The sequence below is a fragment of the Sinohyriopsis cumingii genome, chromosome 9, assembly GCF_028554795.1.
Source record: "Sinohyriopsis cumingii isolate HCF-2022 chromosome 9, ASM2855479v2, whole genome shotgun sequence".
Classification (NCBI taxonomy): domain Eukaryota; kingdom Metazoa; phylum Mollusca; class Bivalvia; order Unionida; family Unionidae; genus Sinohyriopsis; species Sinohyriopsis cumingii.
Window position 1 is genome coordinate 43,392,214 of NC_142969.1, and position 24,843 is coordinate 43,417,056.

At 35.3% G+C, this 24,843-nt stretch overlaps 1 protein-coding gene across 5 annotated transcripts; it reads left to right on the forward strand.

Annotated features, from left to right (window-relative positions):
- Window positions 1–122: 122 nt before the first annotated feature.
- On the forward strand, window positions 123–22,763 carry LOC149791644 (heterogeneous nuclear ribonucleoprotein A1-like 3). Of its 5 annotated transcripts, none has more exons than XM_089970200.1 (10): window positions 123–179; window positions 2,125–2,330; window positions 3,378–3,498; window positions 5,148–5,349; window positions 7,954–8,049; window positions 11,283–11,318; window positions 14,207–14,344; window positions 15,098–15,211; window positions 18,340–18,447; window positions 21,951–22,763. In XM_089970200.1, exons 1-9 carry the CDS (start codon window positions 174–176, stop codon window positions 18,405–18,407), a joined length of 987 nt encoding a protein of 328 aa, XP_089826326.1. In that variant the 5' UTR covers window positions 123–173; the 3' UTR covers window positions 18,408–18,447; window positions 21,951–22,763. The 5 variants fall into 5 exon arrangements, with proteins under 5 accessions (XP_089826326.1, XP_089826327.1, XP_089826328.1 ...); XM_089970201.1 differs by having other exon boundaries at window positions 15,098–15,190; XM_089970202.1 differs by having other exon boundaries at window positions 14,207–14,278.
- Window positions 22,764–24,843: the final 2,080 nt, after the last annotated feature.

Consider the following 24,843-nt stretch of genomic DNA (forward strand, 5'->3'; position numbering starts at 1 on the left):
ACACATTCATATTTTCTAAGATAATTTTCAGTAAATTAACATTCTTCACTTTTGCAAGTTTTTCATGCAAAATAATTACTTTCATGCTTCACGGAAATCAACGATTTTTAATATATGCAAACCACGTGACTTCAGCGTTCTTTCTTACTTGCGGCCTTGTTCAGTTTAGCATCATGCAGGTAAGTGCGACCATAAAATAAATTTATTTTAGGTGTATAATATCATAATGAATTCTTTTTTTTTGTACATAAACTAACAGTAAGCGTAGGCAAGATTTGGGTTTGAAATATATGGCAAACCTACGTCAAGGGAGCTCGAACGGAAATAATGTACAGATTGTATGCAGTTTGATGTGCTTGCAAAATGGCGGAAACGTCCATGCCTACGGACATAATCGTGAATGGCATTAACATAAAGGTGTTGTTGACCTGTAAAGCGTCCGGTCATTCTTAAAGAAATAAATATGTGTGAAAAAAATATGAAAGGTTTTGCGCCAAAATATTGTAAGTACAGAAATATGATGATAAAATGTGCCTCTTTTCGTCGTTTCGACATGCCGGTTGGTTAACGGGGACTGGCATCTTTGCTTACAATTGAACCATCAGTAGTACATATAGTATAAAATAATACAAGGGAGGGCACTTCTTTCCCTTATTATTGGCTTACTGAAAATAAGTTATATAAATGCAGCACGACGTTTTCTTTTAACCGATGGACCGTATTCCATTCAGTGGGATTTCACTTGCATATTAAGCAGGCGCAATCATGGCCATGACGAGCAGTAGCGTGGGGAAATAGTGTTATTCCGTAAAGGTATTGTATTAAGCCAAACTTTGGATAGGCATACAAAGTCAAATGCCCGACCTAAACACCGGGACGAACTTTGTTACGCTACGCGTGTGAAACGATTCGGTGGCCTAGTGGTTAGAGCGTCGGAAGCGGTAGCTACGATGCCGTAGTCTCAACTTGATTTGTTGTGGTTGAGGCTACGAACTGATCCCATATGTAATGGAGCAACAACAAAAAATCACTAAAGGCAAAAAACTGAAGAAATCTACATTGTACAATGCATTTTTGGAAGAGGGGGACGCTGCCTCTGAAACACCCCATTGGGGGACAATCCAGAAACCCTCTTTCAAATGTTCAGCTTTTTTTTGTGGAATAACACAATCGTGTTTGAGTACCGTTACTACTTTGTCATGCTGGCAGTGCATGTTCTGGTTTTGATTACACGTCTGACCCACTTTATTCAAAACTATTTCATGTAAAGCACATAAGCTAAAATTTTCACAAAAAAAAATTAACATCACAAAAAAAATTAACATAGTAAAATCGTTGATCTTTCTAGAAATGTACATGTAGGGAGCATATTTGGCTGAATAAAAGGATAAAATGCAATCTAAATAGTGGCCTTGCTCGCCTTAAAATGTGTGCTAAAATTAGAATAGACATAAGCAAGCTTTTGTTATTTTTAATTTACATAAAAACAAATAATACCATGAATAATGTAACTGTAACACAGGGTATAGTGCAAAAAGAGACCTGGTCTCTGCTTCTCCATTAATTTTAAACAGCATAATGTATATATCTAATTTGAAAGGGTGTCTGCATATTCTATTGCCCAGACATGATTTTTCTCCATTTTAAAGCTGAATTTCGGTTTTCTCCTGACTTTTATCTGATTTTTCTTGATATAGTCCGTTTTATTTTTTATTATGTCTGATCCGGTTTTTAAACTGTCTATTCGTTCCAGTTCAGCAACAACCCTTGTAACGTAATCGATGCATATATTAGTTAGTCCACGGCTCTAATAAAGAGTATTCTGATTGGTCAAAAGTTCATCCAGTGAATATTCATGTAAATGAAACTGCATGGAAAGAAGAAGCGTGCTTACAGAAAATGGCGTCCCGAGTTGTTGAGAGAGACCATGACACGAAAAGTTTAGATAAATGTTTAAAAAATGTATGGAAATGGTAATGTCTGGAGTGAAAAGTCGTATATTGTTGATGTCGGGAGACTATTTGACCACTGATGCCATTGTCATGTATGTTGAGATTTGTAAATTTGTGCTTAAATTCTTTTTCAGGAAATTTCTCTTATTTATTGTGTTGTATTATTTTTCAGTACTCAGGAGGACGTGGAGGAGGAAGATTTGGGGGTGGGAGAGGATCAAGAGGTTCTACTGATGAAAGTCCAGATTCTGAGAGATTCAGGAAACTCTTCATTGGAGGCTTGAGCTACGAGACCACCGAGGAAGGTCTTAAACAACACTTTGAGCAATGGGGCAAGCTTGTGGACTGTGTTGTAATGAAAGATCCAAACACAAAAAAGTATGTGGCTACAGTTAATTATTTTTTTCAAGTTTTGAAGACTTCATAATTTAATTGGTGTCAAAGCAGAGTGATCCATATACTTGAAATATATTTTGATTACACAATAAGACTAAATGTGAACCCACTCCATCTCCAAGCAGCAGGGTTTGTATGGGTACAGGAAACCCAAAAAACTTTTGCAAAAAAATTAATTTCAAAGGTGTGGGATTTCTGACGATAGTTAAAAAAATTGATAACTGCTAATATATAGTGCAAGCACAAAGTCAAACATTTTGTTTAAAGTATGACACAGTTAACGATTGATAAACTGTTTCAGTTCAAGATAATGTAGATCTTTTTTTTGTTAAATGGCCCTGGAAAACGTTTTGGACAAGTCATGGAATTTGGCAAAAATCCTGGAGTAATTTATTGATTTTTATGAAGATGTACCGTCAGAGAACATCTTGTAACATCAATACATTTTTTTGTTTTATTTTGTCCTGGATATGTTTATTTTTAAATTTTTGGAACTGATTTCATGTTACGAAGTCCTTATCAATAGTTACATTTTTGGTAGTTGGGCTGATGTTACTATGCTACCCACCAGCATTTACCCGATTTTGATTTGCGTCAATTCTTTGTTTATATAGTTTCTTGTAATATTTTTTTAGTGAAATTATTTGTTTAAAACGATTTTCATTAAAGTTAAGTGAATTGCACATTTTTTCAGTGAGCACTCTTGCCCACCAATCGTGCACAAATTTTAAATCTATAGCTGTGCTGAACACTATTACATTTTCTGTATTCGTTTTAATGTCTGTGTTTTTCATATGCATATCATGAACTGTAGCTTGTTGACCATGTCATGTATTAATCTGGCCACTAGAAATTGTCTATGTAAAGATGGCCACTAGAGGAACTGATATCAGTTCAGGATTTTGCTGTGAATTAGGCTGTAGAATGGTGGTAGTGTAAAGCATATATACTTCTAATTATAAAGTGTTGATGTCCAGTTGCCACTTTGTGATTCTTAATGTTACCATGTGCAACCAATTCTTATTTTAGATCTCGAGGATTTGGGTTTATTACTTTTGAGGATGCAGAGAGTGTCAATGTAACTCAGCAAAATCGGCCACACAAGATTGACGGTCGTGAAGTGGAAACTAAGAGGGCGATGCCAAGAGATGTAACAATTTTTTTTTATTTATCTATCTTTGAGTAGGTCATAGATAGATCCTTTGATCATAATTAGGAGTTTCCTGTTATAAAACAAGGCATACAGGTCATGTAGATGTTTGTTGCATACTGTTTCACTACTGTGTCCATACATGCTTTTGGCATAATCATTCCACCTTTTTTGCAAAATTACGCCTCGCGTGTGAATGTATTCGAATTATGTGTTTTCAATATATCCCCCTCCAAAAAAAAATTCTCATTTTTATTAACATCCCATTAATCCAATTCATCATATTCTAGGAAAGACTGCTTCTATGTAACTACGACATAAGAGTATGTTGTCCATATACTTGCATGCACTTTCCCAACAGTATTATGTTCTATTTATAGCAGTTGCCCTATTTCCAAGAAATGGGCTGGTTCAACTTTCAAACTTTTGACCTCGGTTTGTATATATGGCAGCTGTATGGTTCAAGAGAGAACAGACTGGTCTTGTAACTTGGAGATAACAAAGAGTAATTTTGAGCCCAAAAATGGTGTTAAATACGAGTCTGATGTACATGATGGATAGACCCATACAGACGGTTTGGCAGGAAAACCATTATTTCATTGGCATTTCAAAATTAAAAGGCAGATAAACTAACCATATTAAGATAAAGAAATTAGAAGCAGTGTTCCCATCACATTTTAGCCTGGCGGGATTGTGTGCTACACATTATATAACCCTAGCATAAAAGTTGCAGGAAATCTAACAAATAAGAATCTGCAAATTAAATTAAAAAGTACAGATAAGGTGGGAGATTGAATTATGTCATTCTTGAACTCTGGCCGTTTCCTATTCTCCCTTATCTTTTTCTACTCATTTTTTTGACTGGAGGTTAATCACCGTAGTAATACTTTTTTCCCCATCTTTCATCTTTGTTCTACCAAGCTGAGGGCACGTAGTCTTCATCTTCTGTTTGGCCAGCTTAAGGTATATGCAAGTGAGAAGACTCAGACCCATAATAATTGTTGTGCTTGCTACATTGGCTGGTAAGGTGATAGTTGAACAGAGTGCAATTGCTAAGGTGATAGTTGAACAGAGTGCAATTGCTTAATGGTATAGTTGCAGGATAGCTTATATGGGAATGGGGGGGGGCATCTTTTGCTGTTTCAAAGATGTCTCGGTATTCATATTGCACCATTTAAAATCTGACCCTGAGTATCCATTCATGGTTGTGAGAGTCCTTCACATGTGTTGAAAAGAAAAGATCCACCATCTGGCCAAGAAGTTGTCATACACTTTGCAAAACAGCAGGGTGATTTTTATACCAACTCTCCCTATCTTTTATTTCTTCCATGCATCCCTTATATTCAGAAAATCCACCCGATACCACCACCACCAATTTTCAGTTTGAGCATTGACTTAGAAAGTTTCTTGTCTGTTGGTGGATTCTGACTGATGGAATTCCGCCATGTTGCATAGATGTATTTTAAATGATTCTGCTTTTTTATTCAAGATCTGAACAAGGACAATATGAGGTCATTTATTTTGCAACAAGTAGTGTTTGGGACGGGTTTAAGATGTGATGAATATAAGGGTCACTAAGGCAGATTTTTAACTTTTCTTGAATGTTCCGTCTTTTGTGCTAATTTAAATGAGGTATTGTTGTATTGTAGGATCCAGATTCACAAAAACCATTAAAGAAGATGTTTGTTGGAGGATTGCCCACAGACACGAGTGAAGATGATGTGCGAGACCTCTTCTCGGAGTATGGCAATATCGAAAACATTGAGATGATTAAGGACAAAAGTACAGGGAAATTGAGAGGCTTTTGCTTCATCACATTTGATGATTCTGACAGTGTTGATCGGTGTGTTTGTAAGTATTTCTTTTATAAAATTCATCATTTAATCATTAAATCTTTCTGCAATGTTTTAAGTGAAATGTGGACTGCTTTACCTGTAATACTTGGATATGTCGTTCTAAAAAGGTGTTAAGCTTACAAATAAGAGGCACTGGCTGCATTAAAGCATATATATTTTCAAATGCCATTTACAGACAAATACTGTAACCGTTGGCTGGAAGTGAAATAAAAATGCAGTGTGTGGTTGCGAATGCCAACTAGACAAGCTATCATTTATCACACAGTTGTAATCTGGGGAGCTTTAGGCCATATGCAAATGTGTTATGAGGTGTTGAACTAATAAAGGGATCAAAGGAAGTGTAAGTTACTTTTCAAGTCTTCTAACAAAATTCAGGGGAAGCCAAACAAGTGTTTCTGGTCAGTCACCTATCCTGTTCGTTTACTCTAGCACTTTTTTCCCACCATGGTTTTATATATTTTTTTTAACAATATTATTTACCTACCCTAATTTTAAAACCAGTGGAATGTGATACACTTGCTTGACTTGACCTTTGTTTAATAATGTAGTTGAGTTGCTCAAGATGTTTATAAATGAATATTTATAGGCAAGATGATGCATATTTTTTAAAAATAGATTATTGATGTAGAAATGCAGTATCTAGCTTCCTCACAGTATCGGAAAAATACGAAAGCCATTAAATGAAGCTCATTGAATACACCTTGTGTCCAAACTTGTGAACGTTCTCTTTAGGTTTTACTTGGCTTAGACGAGTATTGGAGAGAAGTCGGCAATGTAAAAAAAAAACAACACAGAAAAACTGATCTTGCAGACATCACATGGTTGTTTTTGTTATTGCCTAATTTTAATGCTTGTTGAAGACATTCTTTGTTCTTTTTCAACAAAGATTTTTGTTTTTTGGGGAAATCGGGACTTTTGTGTCCACTTTCTTGTTGCATCATGAATAAGGTTAATGTGGCAACCATAGAATAGTGTTTTGCTATGCCAAGTGCTGTTAATGCACAATTCATATGCATTTTTGCTCAGGTAGACCACTAAAAAATGACATCTTCCTTGCCATGATTTTGACCTTGACACTAGTGGCCATTAAAGATTTGATATTACAACATTGCCAATTTCTATGAATCTTGCAGTTTCCATTGCCGTTGCATTTTTGAAATAATATTCATTGTGGTCTTGGATTTTGTTATCACCTTTTTTGACTTTGGCCAGTTCAAGTGCCATCATTGATGTGGTATGGGTATAGAGTAAAAAGTGGTAGGCACATTTTCCTTTTTTAAAAAGATGTCTTCACAAGAAGACAATAAATGATGTGCCTGCACTCCAGGTGCAACACTTATTCTGGCCAATGATGTCAGTATTAATTAAATGAAAGTCGTGTCCACCTGGAGTTTTCACAAGAACTTAATGGTGACCAGTTGAGCTCAAATGATGCTGATATTAATCTGATACCCTATTTGTCTTTTAGTACCAGACGACTTGTTGCTACAAATATCTTGATCTTTTACCCAGTACAAGTTTTACAGCTATATTGGTTATTCCTGAATGGATGCTTATATTGATGTGGTGTGTTCACCACAAGTCTTGTTTTTGAATTACACTTAGATTTTAAATATTTAAAAAAGGGAACTTCAGAGCTATAAGGAATGAATCCTTTTGATGGGCTATTTTGGCTTATTGTTTGTTTTTTTTTTTTTTTTGTCTTGTAGAAGTGTTTGAATTTTTTGGTGCAATTGGTCCTCCAGTTTTTATGAATTGCCGCGAGACTGTAAATACTGTGGGCATCACTTGAAGATTTTTAGCTCACCTGCCTTTAGCTTGGGGCTTCTGTCTTGCATAGTGATGTATTGCCTAGCATAACATGTTAATAACACTGCAAAGAGAATGGGAATTTCCTTAGGAGTTCAGATGTTCTGATAGTTTTGTTATTTGTTACAGAAACAAGTTCTTGTAGCCCACACAGTATTGTGCATCATTCTTTTGCATAAAATGTTTTGTCAAAATGAGAGTATATCTTGGATTAAATGCTCATATTTTTATGTAGTAGCATAATTTATCATTGGGAAGTCTGATTACATGTAGATTTTACTGAAAATTGATTTTCTTAATTCTCTTAAAAAGTTGTGATGGGTACTGTTGTTGCCTCGACTTTCATTATCTGTCTGTTTGAAAAGAAGTGAATATTTCACAGCAGAAAATTTTATTGCCCAAGTGACAATTCAAAATGTTTCCCCTTCACTATTGAACAGTTTCATTAATGTCCATGAATTTTTCCTCTTGTTTTTGCAGATGCAATTGCTTTTTTTTTTTAATGGGAGGGGGTTTAGTGCTGAGGATTTTTAAGTTTAGCTCATTGAATTTTATACTCTACATTAAAGGCAAAAGCAGCACTATTTTGACAAAGTCATCTTCACTGTGAGGATAATTGGAATTGCGCTTTGTCAATTTACCTTGTATGCACCTTGAAGATGGACATAACAGATATCATTGTGGCTGATTCATCATCAGTCATTGCTTACAGTTAGATTTATTTAGTCTTGGTTTTGCAAGTTTGGATTGTCAATATGGGTTCTTGAAGCTGTTGCCTTTCTCTTTTCAGTGAAGAAAAGATTTACATTGAATAACAAAATGATAGAAGTAAAGAAAGCTCAAGACAAGAATAACCAAGGAGGAGGAGGAGTAGGAGGAGGAATGGGTGGGTATAATGTTTTGTCATGTGAAATATAAACATGCTCAAACGGTGAAAAGAGGACTTGAATTGCTTTTTGGTCTGAAATGAAGCCTGTTCATTTCTGGCTGATTTTTGATTGGACATGACCCAGCATCAAATGTGGCAATTCCTGAAAGGACCTTACCAAGCAACATGTGCGAATTATGTCTCCTACATCCCTGGCATCTGACTAATCCAGATAACTTGTCAAACACCTGTAATTAAGCCACTGATATCTTTGCTGACATACACTAGTGTTATTAATCCCATATTTTTATTATTAAGGGATGGTTGTGAAGTTATATGCACATTTTGATACATCTTTGCTATTTTTGCTGTATCGGTTATAGTCCAGAAGACCCGGTACAGTGACCTTTTGTCTGTCAGCAGTTGGCACAAGCCTGTTGTTGCTTTTTCTCCAAAATTAATTGAAGGATTGTGACATAACTTTGCAGATATGGACATCATTGTGGTCTCTGTGGAACTTATCAGATCAATGCTGACTTGGACATAGTTTGGCTGGCAGTTTAAAAAATCACATTCTCACTACTCCTAAATGACTTGTCAAAATGTGGTTTGTGAAGAAAGAATTTTTGATGTCTAGTTTTTGTCCTAAGTGAAAATGGTGCCTATCGGTTGTCAAACTTGAAATTTGAATTATGAAATGATGTAGCTCGTCTATGAATTCGAATATAATACGATTATGGCAGGGTTCCTAAAATTTTAAATGTACAAATATTTGAATATTTTTTTAAAGTATGAGAAAAAGTGTGTAAATTGTTTATTATCAATTGCGGGAACAGTTGCATTCGAATATAATATGATCGACATGTGTTTCTTCTTTAGCTGCATACACAACCTTGCAGAAGACAATGCGGTGATTGATGAAAGATTCTCACAATTTAATAAACATGAAAGAAACTAAGCCGCCAACATGTTTGCTGGGCTTGGCGGTGTTATTAGACACAATCAGTTGACTAGTAAATAATGTCCATTTTATTAGCTGGAAATTGAAAGGGTATGAAATTATGTGTTCAGCTTAAAAATCTTTCTAATATTATTTTTCACGTGTTTCTTAAGTAACAGTTATATATATGCTGAAAGCATGTGTTTGCTAATTATTCTTGCTGCAGTTGTTCAATGAATAGGCATACAAGTGTTAATTATTGGGAATTTACAATGGATAAAGGTACAGGGAAACGCTTATGATACAGTACATGTGTTTCATCGTTCTTAACCTGATTTTGCTGTTAATTTTTCCCATTGAATTCAGATGCATAATGACTCTGTGACAAAATTACTGAGTAGTTAAAATATGTAAGTAATTTTTGCAATGGAATTACATGTATTATAGATCAAATGCATGCCATGACGGTATATCAGACGGTAACTAAACAGTGTTAATACTGTTTATGCTGTATATTGGACGTCAAATTCAGACACGATGATCTGACAAAATTATTGCGTATGTGCAATTTTTCAATATAATTACATTTATGGATGAATCGTATGCCACGATGGCATGATCGTAAATGTTGTTGATACCCCAGACATGAATAAACGTATGTGCCAATGTGTTTTCTGAAAAAGTAAAATACTGTAGTACCCCGCATTAATGCGATCAAATGTTTTGGACCCCATCCACTGATTGTTAAAATTTTAGCATCCTTTAAGAAAAGAATTGATAGAAATATCTTAAAAAGATGTAGCAACATGTATAATTGTAATTGTTCCTGCATTGGTAACCATAATGTGCATGTATGTTGACATTTTTACCAATTTTACAAGTGTTGAGTCATTAAAATGCTCCAGCCAATTATATATGTAAAGTTTGCAGAGATACATGGTACTAAAAGAAAAGGGTTTCGTACACTCTGCCAGCATCACTGTAAGTTTTGTTGCATCATTGTGTAGTGGCTATAGTGTTTCTACCAAAAGGCTACTAAAGCAGTCTAGTTGGTCCTTGATGGAGGAGGTGCTGACGAACCATAAGCATGATGACAGACCTGCCAACCCTTACGATTTTGTAGCAAGTCTCGCGAAAGTTACCTTTAAAATGCAGACTTTTGGCATAAAAACCACAATTATAGAATAATGATCGACATAGAGAATTTGTTCATCCGTGTTCAATTTGGATCTTGGTTTCATGTTCGAATTATGGAACCAGACTAGTTCACAGCAGTATCTGAGATGCTTTAAACTGCACAGAGCGTTTGCACGATAAAACTGTTGATTGTTGAATTTTTTTGAAAATGACGCCCAGCAAGCGAGGTATGTTTAAGATGAAAGGTAAAATAAGCCTCTTGAGAAGTATTAGTTATCAACACGGAATAATAAATATGAATATTCAGATTCTTGTGAACTAAAACCAGAAGGGACACCGTTACGTTTATTAGATGTCACATGCCAATTTGAATATAGCTTGTGGCAGGAGATACGATTGCCGTTGTCATGTGAAATGAAAAAGGGATTTCCAAAAATTACATAAAGTTGAGAGATGGCAACAATCAATTGAACTGCATAGGATTTGGAACTAAAGTTTCTGCAACTGTACTAGTGATAAATAAAGTCTACACATACTCTAGAAACTTTCTGAGTTGAACACAACGCTTATCTCTGCTGCACGTTTTGAATACCGAACTTTTAATTACGTTTTCCAGCTTTACAATAACAATTTATATTTTATTACATGTTACTGAAAATTGGTCAGACTTAGGAAGAAAAAGCTGCTTTACTGAGACAGACTCATCAGGGTTGGCAGTTCTGTGATGACCATAATGGCCAGCTTGTAAATCTTGTTATTACCAGCTTTCTTTTGGGATGATAATACACTAAACACTTGTATATGTGGTTGGTTTTAAATGGAAATTATGCCAGTGTAACCTCCCAGTGTTTGATAACTTGTATAGAAGCTTATCTGGAACATGGCTATACAAATAAAACATGTTTTGTTTTGTTGGATCATATAATTATATAATTGTTCGCAAAATGATGCTGCATAAAATGATGCTGATGCATGCTCATCAAAATGCCTCTGCCTATTTACTGTATATTAAAGCAGAATAAAAGTAGGGTTGTAAAAGTTGTACTTATAAAAATTGTTAGGAAATACCCTTTGGAATAAAAATAAATGTATTCCAGTGAAATGGAAGATAAATGAAGTTGTTAATACACTACTTGAGCAATTATAATTGTACTAAAGCAATTGTGTCTTTCAGGCCGTGGAGGTGGACGTGGTGGGGGAAGAGGTGGTGGTAAGTAACTTGGTTTGTCTAACTTAGCAACGTATTTTGGATACAAGTGTATATTAGAGAGATCTTGGACAAGTCTGAAAATGAGCGAGAGCCACCCATATCAATCAAGTGATACTGCGTTTAATAGGGCAGCTTGTCATAGCTCTGTAGACCTTGTATCTAGACAGGTACTTGTGTCATCAAGACCCAAGAGGCTGATCATTCTTAGAGTATAAACTTGTATTGTTCAGATCTTGTATGACTTAGACAATGAGAAAAAACTAATATATATATATATATATATATATATATATATATATTAATATATATATATATATTAATGAAGTGGCCTTTCTTCTATTAGGTTGCTTGCTCGTGCTGCCACATGGGAGGCAACATATCTGATCTAAATTTGGAATAGAAGCTTTAGTCCTTGACATTTTCATAGCTGCCAAGTGTCCTGTTTTTCCCATATTTTGGACCTGAATACGAGTGTATGCGTTTTTGGCAAAAAATATGTTTTCTGCCTTAAAAAAAAATATTAAGAAAATTCCCTGCAATTTTCAGTTCAGAACGGGCACTCCGTTCCATTCTGATAGAAGTGTATCGCATGTACATGGGAATACAGTTCTACAATATGATTGGTTTATTCGAAATCGAGGCTACAATGCCTGTCTTTATCCGCCATATTGGATTTCACAAACAGTTACCGCTGTCACTGTATCTCATTTTCGTAATATTCAACTTCTGATCATGTTGAATAGGAAAGCAGAATATTCAGAATTTTCTCCAGGAAAGACCAAAAAAAAAAAAAGAACTAGATGGACAATTGTGCTGTCTTGTTTAGATTTGTGAAACCATCTAGTAAAGGAGAAAAGTACGTTTTGCAAGTTGTGTAACGTGATTTCGCTATTGGGCGCCTATGAAATAAAGAGCACAAAAAAGCAAATAAACATCAACTTGCTGCTTTATCATACACAACTCAGCCTGAACTTATGATGTATATAAATACCATAGAGAACCTTGATGTAATTTGATTGAAATTCGGTTTATTAAATTTCTTTTGGAAATTAAGCTTCCTCATTCAGTTACTATTGTTGCTGGTGATTTATTTCACACACGTTTCCAGACAGTACAATTGCAAAGGATTACTCGTATGCTAGAACGAAAACAGTTCAATAAGAAAATCACACAGAATTGAGATCATCAGTGAAGGTTGATACATTCAAATCGATAATGATTGGAACAAGATAAGGTGTGGAGAAGGCTACTATATAAAGTACGTGTCTGAGTGTGTTGCACTCTTCGTACCTTCAGAATGGGCATCCGAATGGAATATGGTACAACATGTGCATATTTGACATTAAATAATTATGTAAAGCTCTGTCCTACTTTACTGATGGTTGTATATGTTGTAAATAGTTACATACGCATTAAAATTTTAAAAATCAGTATTTGTTTCTGAAAATCAATATTTTTGTCACAAGAAGTCAGATTTTTTTTTTTATTCGGGGGTTGGCACCTTTGCATTTTGGATGTGTTAGATCAGATTGGTGGGGCATGTTGTAATTGGGGAAGCCATATTTTTTTTATCCAGTTGTGATAAAGCTTGGAAAAGGTTTCATCATGATGAAGGACAAGTGGGATAAAAAGAAAGATCCACTTGTTATAGTGAGCTTACATGTTCGATTCATCAAGACAGAATACCATCTGTGAATCAATATGATAATGAACATTTTTCTTGGAAGCAAGATCTACATATGTTTGTGATTATTTTTTGGGGGGTTTGCAGAACTTGTTAACGCTCTTAGAGACAAGTTTTACTTCACTCAGAATTTTGTGAACAAGTACGTCATCATGTTCTTGGCACCTATTTATAACCTACTCTAGCATCTGATTGGGCTTGTTTGCTTTTTAGCAGACTATATTTCTCATCCAGTTTATTTCATAAAACTTAAGCCTGTTTACCGCTTTGGATTCTTCTAAGTTTGCATGGATGTTACATGCAAAATACTGCAGATCGTTTAGAGAAGACTACGGAAAATGGCTGAATCGGGAAAAATTGTGTTAATGTTTCATTCCACTTAAAAGATTTATTTTCATTAAAATAATCATCTAATCATTGTCCAAATAATGGTGCATATTGAATGGCTTCCATGCCATCTTTTTGCACACATTGAAGGGAGCAATTAGCAGTTGTTTTTGAAAATGGCAGGACAGTGTCATATGAGTAATTGGAAGAAGTCTACAAGACAAGTGCTGCAAGTTTCTAAGACATTGAGTGCAAATCCCACAATAAAGGAGCTGAAATAAAAGGCAAAAATAAGTCTCTGTCAGTCTCTGTCCATGTTCTGTAAAGCACAGTGTCTGACTGTGAGAAAGTGCAGATTACCAGTGCTAAAGTGATGATGAGTCGGGTTTTGGGCTACTGAAGGAGACTGGGATGGGTAAACCAATCTGAAACTGGTTTTGGGGTTGTATCATTCAAGATCATTGACGAGTTTCTTTATAGGGAATTGTGCTTTTATTTGGTAAGAATATCCTTGGTCAGTAGTAAAATGTGTTGAATAAATGACGTGGTTAGGAAGGTTATTTTAAAATACTGAATAAATTCACCAGGTGAAGTTAATAAAACAAATGAGCGAGGCTTTACCATGGCATTTGCTGGTAGTGGGTATGCACATTGAACGTCTGATTGGTTCATAGTTCAGTGTGGTATTAAATTGTTGTCTCCGTGGAAAAAAAATGTGGCTTCCCATGGATTTAATGTAGTTGATAATATAATTCTATTGATACTGTTCAAAGGGAAAAACTATTTTACTGAATTCACAAACTTTCTTCTGGCTATTGGAGCATGGTTTATTCTTTTCATTTTGGTACATCAGTGCTGAAAAGACGTATTTTTACAGGTGGTTATGGCAGTGGTGGCTTTGGTGGTCAGAATTCTTATGGAAGTGGTGGTGGCAGCTACGGTGGTCAAGGTAATAGCTGGGGACAGAGTGGTGGCTATGGTGATGGTTTTGGAGGTGGTTACAGTAGTGGTCAAGGTAAGTAAAGATTGTCAGGACAGACTGAAATTGGCCAGCTACAAGAAATCTAAAAGTTCTTTTGGACAGTACTTTGCTCCATAGAAGATGTTGCAAAATTTGCCACGTCTGTCCTGTTTGATAAATATGTATAAAAATGTCACCAAAGTGGTTTTCTTGCTAAAATTGCCATGTAGTTCATACAGAAAAATATGCATTTTATGGTTTAAAATTCAGAAAAGTGTTTCTGCGAATGTGTAGAATGGTAGATTTCTATAATGCAATTTTGACACAAAAATGAAACAAGATTTATTATCTCTTAGAACATAGAATTTAAGATGTGCAGCAAGAAATATCTTGGCATTGCCCAGTTTACACAAAACTATATGGTGTAGAAGAAGGGCAGTATAGATGGTTCTTGTATAAATACCCACATGTACCTTTTGAGGTACCTAGAACTGTTCATGTTAGACCCATCAGTGGTTTAGGATAAGAAACTCTGGACACATTGCTGACAGTACTGACAGAACTTTCTACTGTTACGCCTTGGATATGATGGCAGGAGACACCTCAATAAATTTTGGGGGACATAACATTTTAAAGGGGCTAAGAATAATTGTAGTAAATAATGCACTAATAGTGTAAGTTTGTGTTTGCTCATTACTAGGCACATTTTGTCTGTGCTTTATTAAGCTGATACATATTCTGCGACAGCCACCGTGTTTGTATGGTAGATATGAGACAAATGTTTTTGTATTTTTTATTTGTCTACAGGAAGCAGCTGGGGGGGCCAAGGCGGCTTTGGCCAGAGCTACCAAGACAACTATGGAGGAGGTCCAATGAGAGGAAGCACCTATACTCAGAGAGGCCAGGGCCCTTACAGTAGTAGTTAGTCATTTATGTCTTGTACTCACAGGAGTTTAAAATTCTTGAAAAGTACACTTGCCTGGTTGGGCAAGCCAAGTATCAATAATTTTACTTGCCAGGTCGAAGTCTTCCTGGCACAGATATTTTATACATTCAATAGAACTTCTCTTCATTAGACACTCATGGAATTAATATTTTGGCCTTTTATAAAGGTTGCCAGCATAAAAAGATTTGATTAATATTGGATCAGTCTTTTTGGACCAAAGTGTGTGGCCAGTCTGATGGGGAAGATAGACCAGTCTCACTGAATTTCATATGACATGCAGTAATTTTTTTTATGAAAATAAAACATTTTGTTCACCTTAGTCTTTGACCTTTGATATCATCTTGATGATCTCTTGATATTTTTTTTTTAATGACATTATGTATTTGAAAATTGGCTTGTCCACTGACTCGGATTACTGATTTCACAATCCTAAGTACCATTTGTGTGAAAGCTCATTTTCCGAACTGTAATGTTGATTCTTTTTACAAAAGTGTTTAGAGATAGAAATGTTGTCTCGATCTCCCATTATTGACTAGTATTCTTGTGGACCTTGATAATTAAAACCCATCCTTTCTCCTTTTACAAGTTTTTATTGATCTTGAAGTACATTTGCAAATCCTTATATTTAGAATGAAGCTAACAAAAGTTATGTTAGAAAATATGAATTCTCGACAAACAAAATCTTGTATTCGCAACATATTTAAAGTTACTGCTTGAGGTTTGTATCCATAGTGTTCGTTATAGCATGTAATTTTGCTGTTATCATTCACTGTTGACACTACCTAGACTGCATTATGGTAATTGCTTGCTGATGGAAGTATTTAATAGATTTGCACAAGAAAACTGGCCAAGTTCATGACAATTATTGTTTTTTTTGTTGTTTTAGATTTTATTTTTGAGTTGCCAAGTTTGTGATTCTTTACATGCAGCATCAGTGACCACTGTGGTTTGAAGATGATTTTTCACAAGTTTTCCAGTACATTTGTAGGGATTGTTTCAAGATGGCTTTGAAATATTGTTGATTACCATGATCTATCATCAGCCAGAACTACAAAGTGACTTTTCCTGCACTCGTTTGAAATTGTGTGTCCCAGATATGTTGTAATGAACAAAATGTTGACATTAGGCTTAAATCATATGTTGTGCTAGGGATTTTCATAATCCAAATATTTTAGGAGGTGCAAGGTTTGGGGGAAAATTCTCTTGTACAGCCCTTTTGTTATATATTGTCGATGCCACTGTTTTCATGACAGAATTTGATGATCAGGTGGGAAATTGATAGAGCCAAACTATATAGCTCTTGTCTGTATAAAGAACTGACACAATCTTGAAATGAGCTGAAATTTTGAAGATTGCCCTGACAAGTGCTAATTTGAGGATGGCTTGCATATTTGAAGTGATTTGGTTGGGTCACTTGTATCCTGTACTTGTTAGGCTTTGGCTTCCTTCTGAACTATTTACAGCATGATGAAGGAACAGTGAAAGTTTATAAAGTCCGTCAAGTGAATATCGGTGGTGACATTCATTTTCAGTTATAATTGGTGTTGTACATGGGTAAGGGAGATATGCAATAAATGTGAACTGTTTGTGTAGGAAAATAGAAATGGTAGCAAAAAAATTGCCATGGGAAGAGTGAAACGCACAAAATAATTTGTTTAAAGATCAAAACTACAGATTGAGACTAAGGTAGGCTCGCAAACCGACAAGTTGACTTGACAGGTACCCCAATACCCCATGGCTAATGTCTCCCCAAAGGCCATTTAACAGTTCAAGATTTTTGCGAATATTTAAAATCTGGAATTTGGACTCGTAACTACATATCTTCGTTGTCTGTCTTCATGAGAATAAAAAATTTCTGGGCGTTTGCGTGCCACATTTCCAGAGAGCTGCATATTTTCATTTGAGGGAATGAAGGCATCAGTTTATCTGGTATGTCAAAACAGTGAAACTCTACTTCATCTTGCAGTTTTTTTTAATTTGTTTTACCAAGTCTTGACAAATTATTTCAAGAGAAACAAATGGACATTCATGTGAGGTAATGGAACAAGGAAATGCAGAAGGTCATTACTAGACACTTTGGATCAGGTTTTAGAACATGCTCCTGTTGAAAACGCGGTTGTTTCAAGTCGGCAACTTTTAAGTGATTCTACATGAATTAGGATGGATGAACCAGCAGTTTACTGGAAATTTGATGGTCCAATGCAGAGCCCAATTCAGCAGGACTGATCACTCGTTTATAAATAGTGGATCCTAAGGAGTGCATGTCGTACAGAAGGAGGAATTCCTTCACATCTGAGCAGTTTGTATAGTTTGATGCTTTCCCAACATTGAGGGAGGGATATATGAATATTGTAGGAACAACAATGGTGGCACGAATTTTTTTAAACTATAGTTGCTTATACAAATTCCCATTATGTCAATGATACTTGCAAGTATAAAGTTCTTTGGAGCAATTTGTGAATAAATTTTTAATTCAAACAAAATTAAGGCCACTAACGATGACATTGTCTTAAGGCTGATCATTTGTTCAAACTTGGATCCATCATGATTGAATTGCATTAGTATTGCAGCTCTTGTACCTATGTTTTCTTGACTGGGCAAGGATTACATTTTTAGCATCTGATCTGCCTGCAGTCATTACATGCATACTTGGGGGAAATTGACAGTTATGTCCACAGTTGGGATAGGGAAATTTAAGCTGAGAGCTTGCTTGTCATAAACCTTGGATCTGAAGTAAATCACGCTAATCATATAAGAAGTGATGCTGCATTGGCAGCAGAACATCAGCTACTTTTGAAAGACCCAAAGAATGATTCTTAGGATCTTTTCCCTAACCTGTTGAAATAAATATTGGTGAAAGTCTATTTTATACTTGAAATTATGTATATAAATAAATAAATTCAGAGTACATGACCCTGATGTATAGTAACATGAAGGTACATCAAGTTTGTTTGGGATAATTAATTATTTGGTCAAGTACTGGGACCCTGGTTATTATAATTTATATCGTACCATTTCATATGGGGTTAATGGGTGATGTATATATCCATTTTGTATGTACTGAGTTTGCATGTTGTCTGAAGTTGCTTTTCTTTTTCTCCAGGCTATGGTGGTGGTTACAATAACAGGCAGGGAGGAGGAGGAGGGTATGGAGGTGGATACAGGTCATAGAATTAATCACATCATGCAGGGAGGACAATTCATATCAATGGTTTGTGATTTCTAAAAAAAAAATTCTTTCAGGTTTCAAAAGTTGTCCACGATAAAGCAACAAACACTTTGCCCTACAAGACAACTGAATCATACCTTTTCAGAAAGTCTAGTTGAAGTATTTGTATTAAACGTAGTCTGAAGAATCTAAATTGAGCCTTGGAAGTGCAAGGAGAGTATATGTGGGAACCTCTTTCAGGCTTAGAATAATATTTGCTGTTTACGGTCACACATTTGCAAATGGGATCTCGTTCAAGATGTGAATCTGGGTAATTATGTATGGTTAATTAGGCAACTGTAAATGTCAAGAGTTCCATTTTTTTTACCTTTCAGGAGTGGCTAATGCTTTTGTGTAGTGGCTTCAGCAACTCGTGCAAACAACCTTAACATGTAAAAAGCATTACTCCTTGGAATGTTTTTGATTTCCTAATGTGAAAATGCATCTGAATTCATTTTGTGAGCTCATTAATGTTTCAAGGTAACGGGAAAAGTTGTCATTCTGGCTTTGAACGTTCTCTTTACAAGTTTTAGAGCTTTGGTACTTCTAAGACCAATTTATATCTTTTGACTGTTGGAGTACAAATTAACAATTTTGAACAGAACTTGAAGGCTGTGGTTTGCCAGAAAATGCTTTTGAAATTTGTGCAAAAGATGCGGATAAGCCATCAGATAGGGCCCTGGATGAACGATTGGTCTAATGTGCTCGCCTTAACAGATCACTGACACCTCGCCTGTCCCCATGTGACTTTTGTGTTGAAACCTCGGGGATTTGGCCATCTTGGGTATCTGAGAAAGCTTGGTCGTTGGTTTTCAGGGGCTTTTCCTCCAAATAATATATTAGCTGTCAAGTATAGCTCATCATGTACTGAAAAATAGCTTTAATCCAATTACAACCACCACCACCATCACATAAGTTGTCATTTTGAATGCGAATATAGTAAACCTTCACATGACTGCAGATATGTAGCTATATAGAACTAAACGGATTTGACAAAAAGTATCCTTGAATTAAGGGTAGCTGTATACAAGTGATGGCCAGTCATCCTGTCGATTGCACACAACTCTTTGTAGAAATTCTTGCGTACATAAGCAACATTCTTTTTAAAACTTTGATTACTTTAGGTAATTCGAGCTATTTGATTACTTCAAGTATTTGGAGGTATTTAGTTAGGTTTTACGCAAGTTTCTATAGGCTTAAATTGCCAGGTCACACTGAGAAATTGTGTTCATTACAGAATTTTGATCGGGGTGGGGGGCTATCCCAAAGTTTAACAATTGGCCAACGCCACAATTTATAGGTGGTTACCATTCTTGATCTCAAGGAATTGTTAGATCTTTTTAGTGAAGACTTGACAATAATAATGCAAATAAAGAAAATTAACAATTTGGTGGACCACGTTTTGAGGTAGATTTCCCATGTACTGATGTAGTTAAAGTTCTTAAGCTCTGACATAAAAAAACAGCTTTGGGATTTGGATTGAACAGTTCACATTTAATAATTGCTAATGTATAATGGTCTGCATCTGCTCACAGTAAAATGTAATATGATTGAATGGACAGTTGAAGTTTTCAAAGAAATGTCCTTTACACATAGTTGGCCCAGACTCCAAAAAATAACACTAAGATTCCTGATGAGAATGGTCATGGGTTATCATCTCAAAGAGTTGATTACTTTATTATCAAGTCAATAAATTGCATACTGAAATTAATTATAGAGCTAACCACATTGGGTACTTTGGTGCTCACATATTTGTATCCATGGTCTTGATATATCAAGCACAAAGTAAACTTTAGTTTCTTTTATTTTATTTTGTTAAGTTGCTTGTCATTAACTAAAGAAGCTAATGCGATATCATTTTGTTGTCCTTTGCCCATTAGCACAAGTTTCATACTGATGCACCTCCTAAACTAATGGGAGGGTAGCCACCAAACTTGCTTACCATGGATATCCAATATCGCCACAGCAACTATTTTCACTTCATCAAGTTGTTGCTACTATGCAAATATCGCCACACCTTTTAACTCTTGTTGTACTACTACAAAAAAAAAAGGCTTGTCATAATGACACAAGATTTTCACGAATAATTTCTTGTTGTTCCTGGGGGAAAATATTCTGCTGTTGTAGTCTCCATGCTGACCATTTTAAAAATCTTTTTATTGATACTCCATTTAAATATGGGTCTCCTTAAAAACTTTTTATTATTTCTAGTTGGCCTTTAACAAATGTTGCTATTCCATCTGAACTGATCGTTGTATCGACATGGTGAATTCCATTCAAAAAGTTTTCATTGTCTGGCATTAAATAGGTTGCAGTGGTGGCCATTGTAAAAAGAAAATTGCTTGTACTCCTTCCTGAATGGATAGTGCAATCTAAAATCCAATAGTCTTTACTGTGTTGGACATAATGAAAATTTGGGTCTCTTGAATCAGTAGTTGTATTGACATGGCCTTTTACTGAAAAACTGACCAGAAGTCAAAAACCATGGCCACTGTGGCCATGTTCACATAATTTTAGCTGAAAGCCTTGGGTATTTGTGGTTGGTCTGAAATGAAAATGAAGACCTCAGAAAATGTGAAATATCTTTTAAAAGCTACTTGGAATGGATGGCAATATCAACATTTCGAAATGACTGCCTTGGAGCAAATTACATTTTTTTTGTTTATCTGTTGCCAAGATTGCACTTGCATAAAGACTTGAGTTATCCATTACCTTTGTGGATGGCTTGAACCTTGAGTAAGGATGAACTCTATCAATTTCAGGATTTGAAGCTTATGGTCACTAAAAGAACAAAGAATGTTTCTGCTCAATAACTAGAGTTCTGTATCATTTGAATATTGTGTGTACTTGTTCCAAGGATGAACCCAATCAGTTTTGGGGTAGAAAATATTGGTTTCTGCACAGTGACTGTGTCCATCAACAACAGCTGCTGTACTACGTGGTTAAATAGATTTTGGTAAGGACAAACCCTGTTTTTTTTTTTTTTTTTGATGTTAGATCGTGGGTAAAGTCACTGACAAAGAATATGGTGTCTACTTTAACATCAGATCTGTCATGTACCTGGATCAAACTTGGGCCAGTACAAGGAAGAACTTCTTGATTTAGACAACGAGAGGTCAAGATGACTTACAGAAGAAAATGCTAAAAACGTTATTTTTGAAGGGTGTTTTTGAAAATGTATGCATGATCAAATAATTAATCAATGGCTGTTCATTACAGTGATAGACGCTTTTCAAATCTTACATTGTTGGTAAAATATATCTTATAGATGTACATCTGCAAAGAGCAAAAAAATTGCATTAAATTTAATTAAAATTACCCGGGGGTGGGGGGGATGGATGTGCATACCATTCACAACCCAATGATTCCAGTTCTACAGTAAATTTTAAGTGTTGTATGGTACAAAGTCTGAAATGTTATATATATATATATATATATCTATATATATGTTTGCATCATTTATATGAGAAGTTATTAATCTATTTCTTCCTATCGATTTAATATAGGCAGATAGAAATGAGTGCAATAGTGCCAGGTCTTGAACTTCAGATGTCTGAGAGTCGTTAAATCAGTCAGTCAATCACTCAGTCAGGGATATAGTTACCATACCCACAAGCAGGCAGGCAGGCAGGCAGGAAAGCAGGCAGGCACAGTAGATGTGATGCTAATTTACTACTAGGAATACTACTACTATCCAGCCAGAAGTCATAGGCAGGCAGGCAGGCAGGACCCAACTACATCAGTAGTTTCATATAGGCACATTTAGTGATGTCTAGGCAGAAGGCTTGACAGACAAGCAGATAGTGATCCCAATTTACAAGGAAAGGAAATGACTGCTTATAGCAATTATACATTTATACATTAAACTAGAAGAAAGTCGAGGCTCCCCACCCCCCTTTTAAGGATCGCAGTCTTATCTACATAGGATATATTCAGATGCAGACATGTAGAAAAGTTCTACATAGATACAGTATGTGATGTAAGATCTCATAAGAGAAGCTGAATAGTAGTTGTGAAAGAATTGCCTTAAAAATGCACCAGTAACTTGGCAGATTGTTGTTAGGCAGTGTTGGGTGGCACAGGCTAGACATGCAAAAGCCTTTCCATGGAACCAGGCATATTTTGTTGAAATTGCCATTGATATGAATTGCAAAGCAAGAGAAATACTAACGTTATTTTAGAGACATCGTTAGATCATCATCAATTTTCATAAATCACCAAATACAGTTTTTGTAATCTATTGTCACAATTATTTTTATTTCATGAACCATTTTTATTGTCCTCAGTGTCGTGAAATAAAGAACTAATGTCCTTTTAATGCCAAGGTGTCTAGCTTTTTAATTAACTTTAATGTTGGTAGTGTAAAGATAATATGTGGGGTTTCAAGGTTGAGTGTAGTCAATTCATTTATTTTGATGGTATAAATTTACATGGTGCTCAGAATAAAATTAATACATAAATTCTTAGATATACTGAGGAGTCTACTGTTGTGAGTGGTTCAAACCATAGCATCCGTGAAAATTGTATCACAAAAATAAAAGTGAATTTGCACCATCTTGTCTTAAATAGTTGAATTCTAAAATGATGCTTACCAGGAAAATTGGGAGAAAAAGAAGGTTGATCAAAAATCCAAAGAAGAGTTTTAATAAGGTATGCAAGGCAGTTTTTATCTTCTGATTATACATTGAAGATGTTTTTCTTGCACAAGGAACTCTGGTGTAACTTTTTGCGATACACGTGAAAAGGATTGCTTTTAAAGAAAGTGTTTTAAATTATTGATAATCATTTGTGCAATCAGACTGGTAGGTTTACTAACAGTTTTTTTTATATACTTAACCTTGCAACACCAATGAATGTTTTTTAAATATCTCTAGCCAGATTTTTGATAAAATTAACATTATTTTCAGTGATATAAATTGTAGCAATGAACATTACCTTGTGGACTATATTTATAATATTAAAATTAAGGACAGCAATGTTACATTTCTAGGTATTCTTTTGTACATTGGTGGTAAAGCTGCTTCTGCAAATTCAGTTTTATTTGCTTCACAACTGTAATGGCAATAAAGTTAAATTTAATGATGGGATAACCACCAATATACTGGGGGAAAAAATCTTAAAATTGTTGCATTTATCAGATAAATGAATCAAAATTTGTGAACTTTTTGCAATTTAATCATTGGCCACACTGAACAATACAGTACAGTATATGGTGCATCTAAATTAATACATATAATATGTATTTTGTTCCACAGTTCAGCATAGGTTTATTTAATTCACTTGATGGCTGTTCCACAAATATAATTAGGTAGGTTCAAAAGACCCCTTCTGGGTCAGATTTTTTGTCCTCACATTTTCAAACAACACTGGGTAATGTGTTTCTTTCACACATCTGCTGACTTTTAACACTTGAGCATTCTTGTTGCATTGTGGGATTTTGTACAAGATATACATGCAAGTCTCACCCAGAAAAGATTGAATGTGCCAGAAGTGGTACAATAGAAATGGTACTATTAAATGGGATTGATTTCACTGAACTAAAGGACTTATATTAGCTTGTGCTTTTACCAAGCTCAGCCAATCTTTCTCATGCCCATCCACCCCACCCACTCTTGCCCCCGCCATTAATCCAATATGTGGTATATCTTTGCATATAGTATACGATTCCTTAGCATGCTACCAAATTGTAATAGCCTCAATGAAAATGTGACACTAAATCGAGACGACTTTTACCCATTTTAGTAACAATTGCAACGACAAAAGTATTTTACTCGGCAAATTTAGTGCATGCTTCTAGCCACATTAAAATATATTTGCAGAGATGGCAAAGTGTTGCTAAGTGGTAGATCTAACTCGATGAATGATTTCTTGACTGCCAATATCGTTGCTAGGTAGTGAAGTCTATTAAAATGATTTGAGAAATGATAACCCATGAAATGGAATTGCTTAATAGCTGATACAGCAAAGACTGATTGTAATGTTGGGGTGGCATAAAATGGGACACTTCTGTGCTGATCAAGTATTGTTGGAGGCATCTGATAATAGAATTTTGCTGAAGTTACTATATTTGGCTTTTCATTCCAAAAGCATTTAAAAAGGACAGTGAATGATGTCTCGGTAGTCCATTACATCATTGGCCCCTGTTTCACTTAATGTGGGCTAGTTGGATCCATTTATCTTAAAACTAGCTGAAATGCTGTAGCATTCTTTCTTAATATTCAAATAAAACTACATCTTTATGTCCTTAACCTTAAGCAGTAGTTCAGCCGCTGATAGGCATAATGTATAATGTTGACATTTTGTCTGATGGTCAATTGCCATTTTTTTTCCCTTTGCGCAGTGGCTGGAGCAGTCTGTAATTCATTAAATTTATACATGGCTTGCACAATGTGCATGGAA

What these genes read in the sequence shown, in the direction of transcription:
- LOC149791644 (XM_089970200.1), top strand. An exon ending in TGGTGGGGGAAGAGGTGGTG is followed by an intron (nt 11,319 to 14,206) that starts GTAAGTAACTTG and finishes GTATTTTTACAG; the next exon opens with GTGGTTATGGCAGTGGTGGC. An exon ending in TGGTTACAGTAGTGGTCAAG is followed by an intron (nt 14,345 to 15,097) that starts GTAAGTAAAGAT and finishes ATTTGTCTACAG; the next exon opens with GAAGCAGCTGGGGGGGCCAA.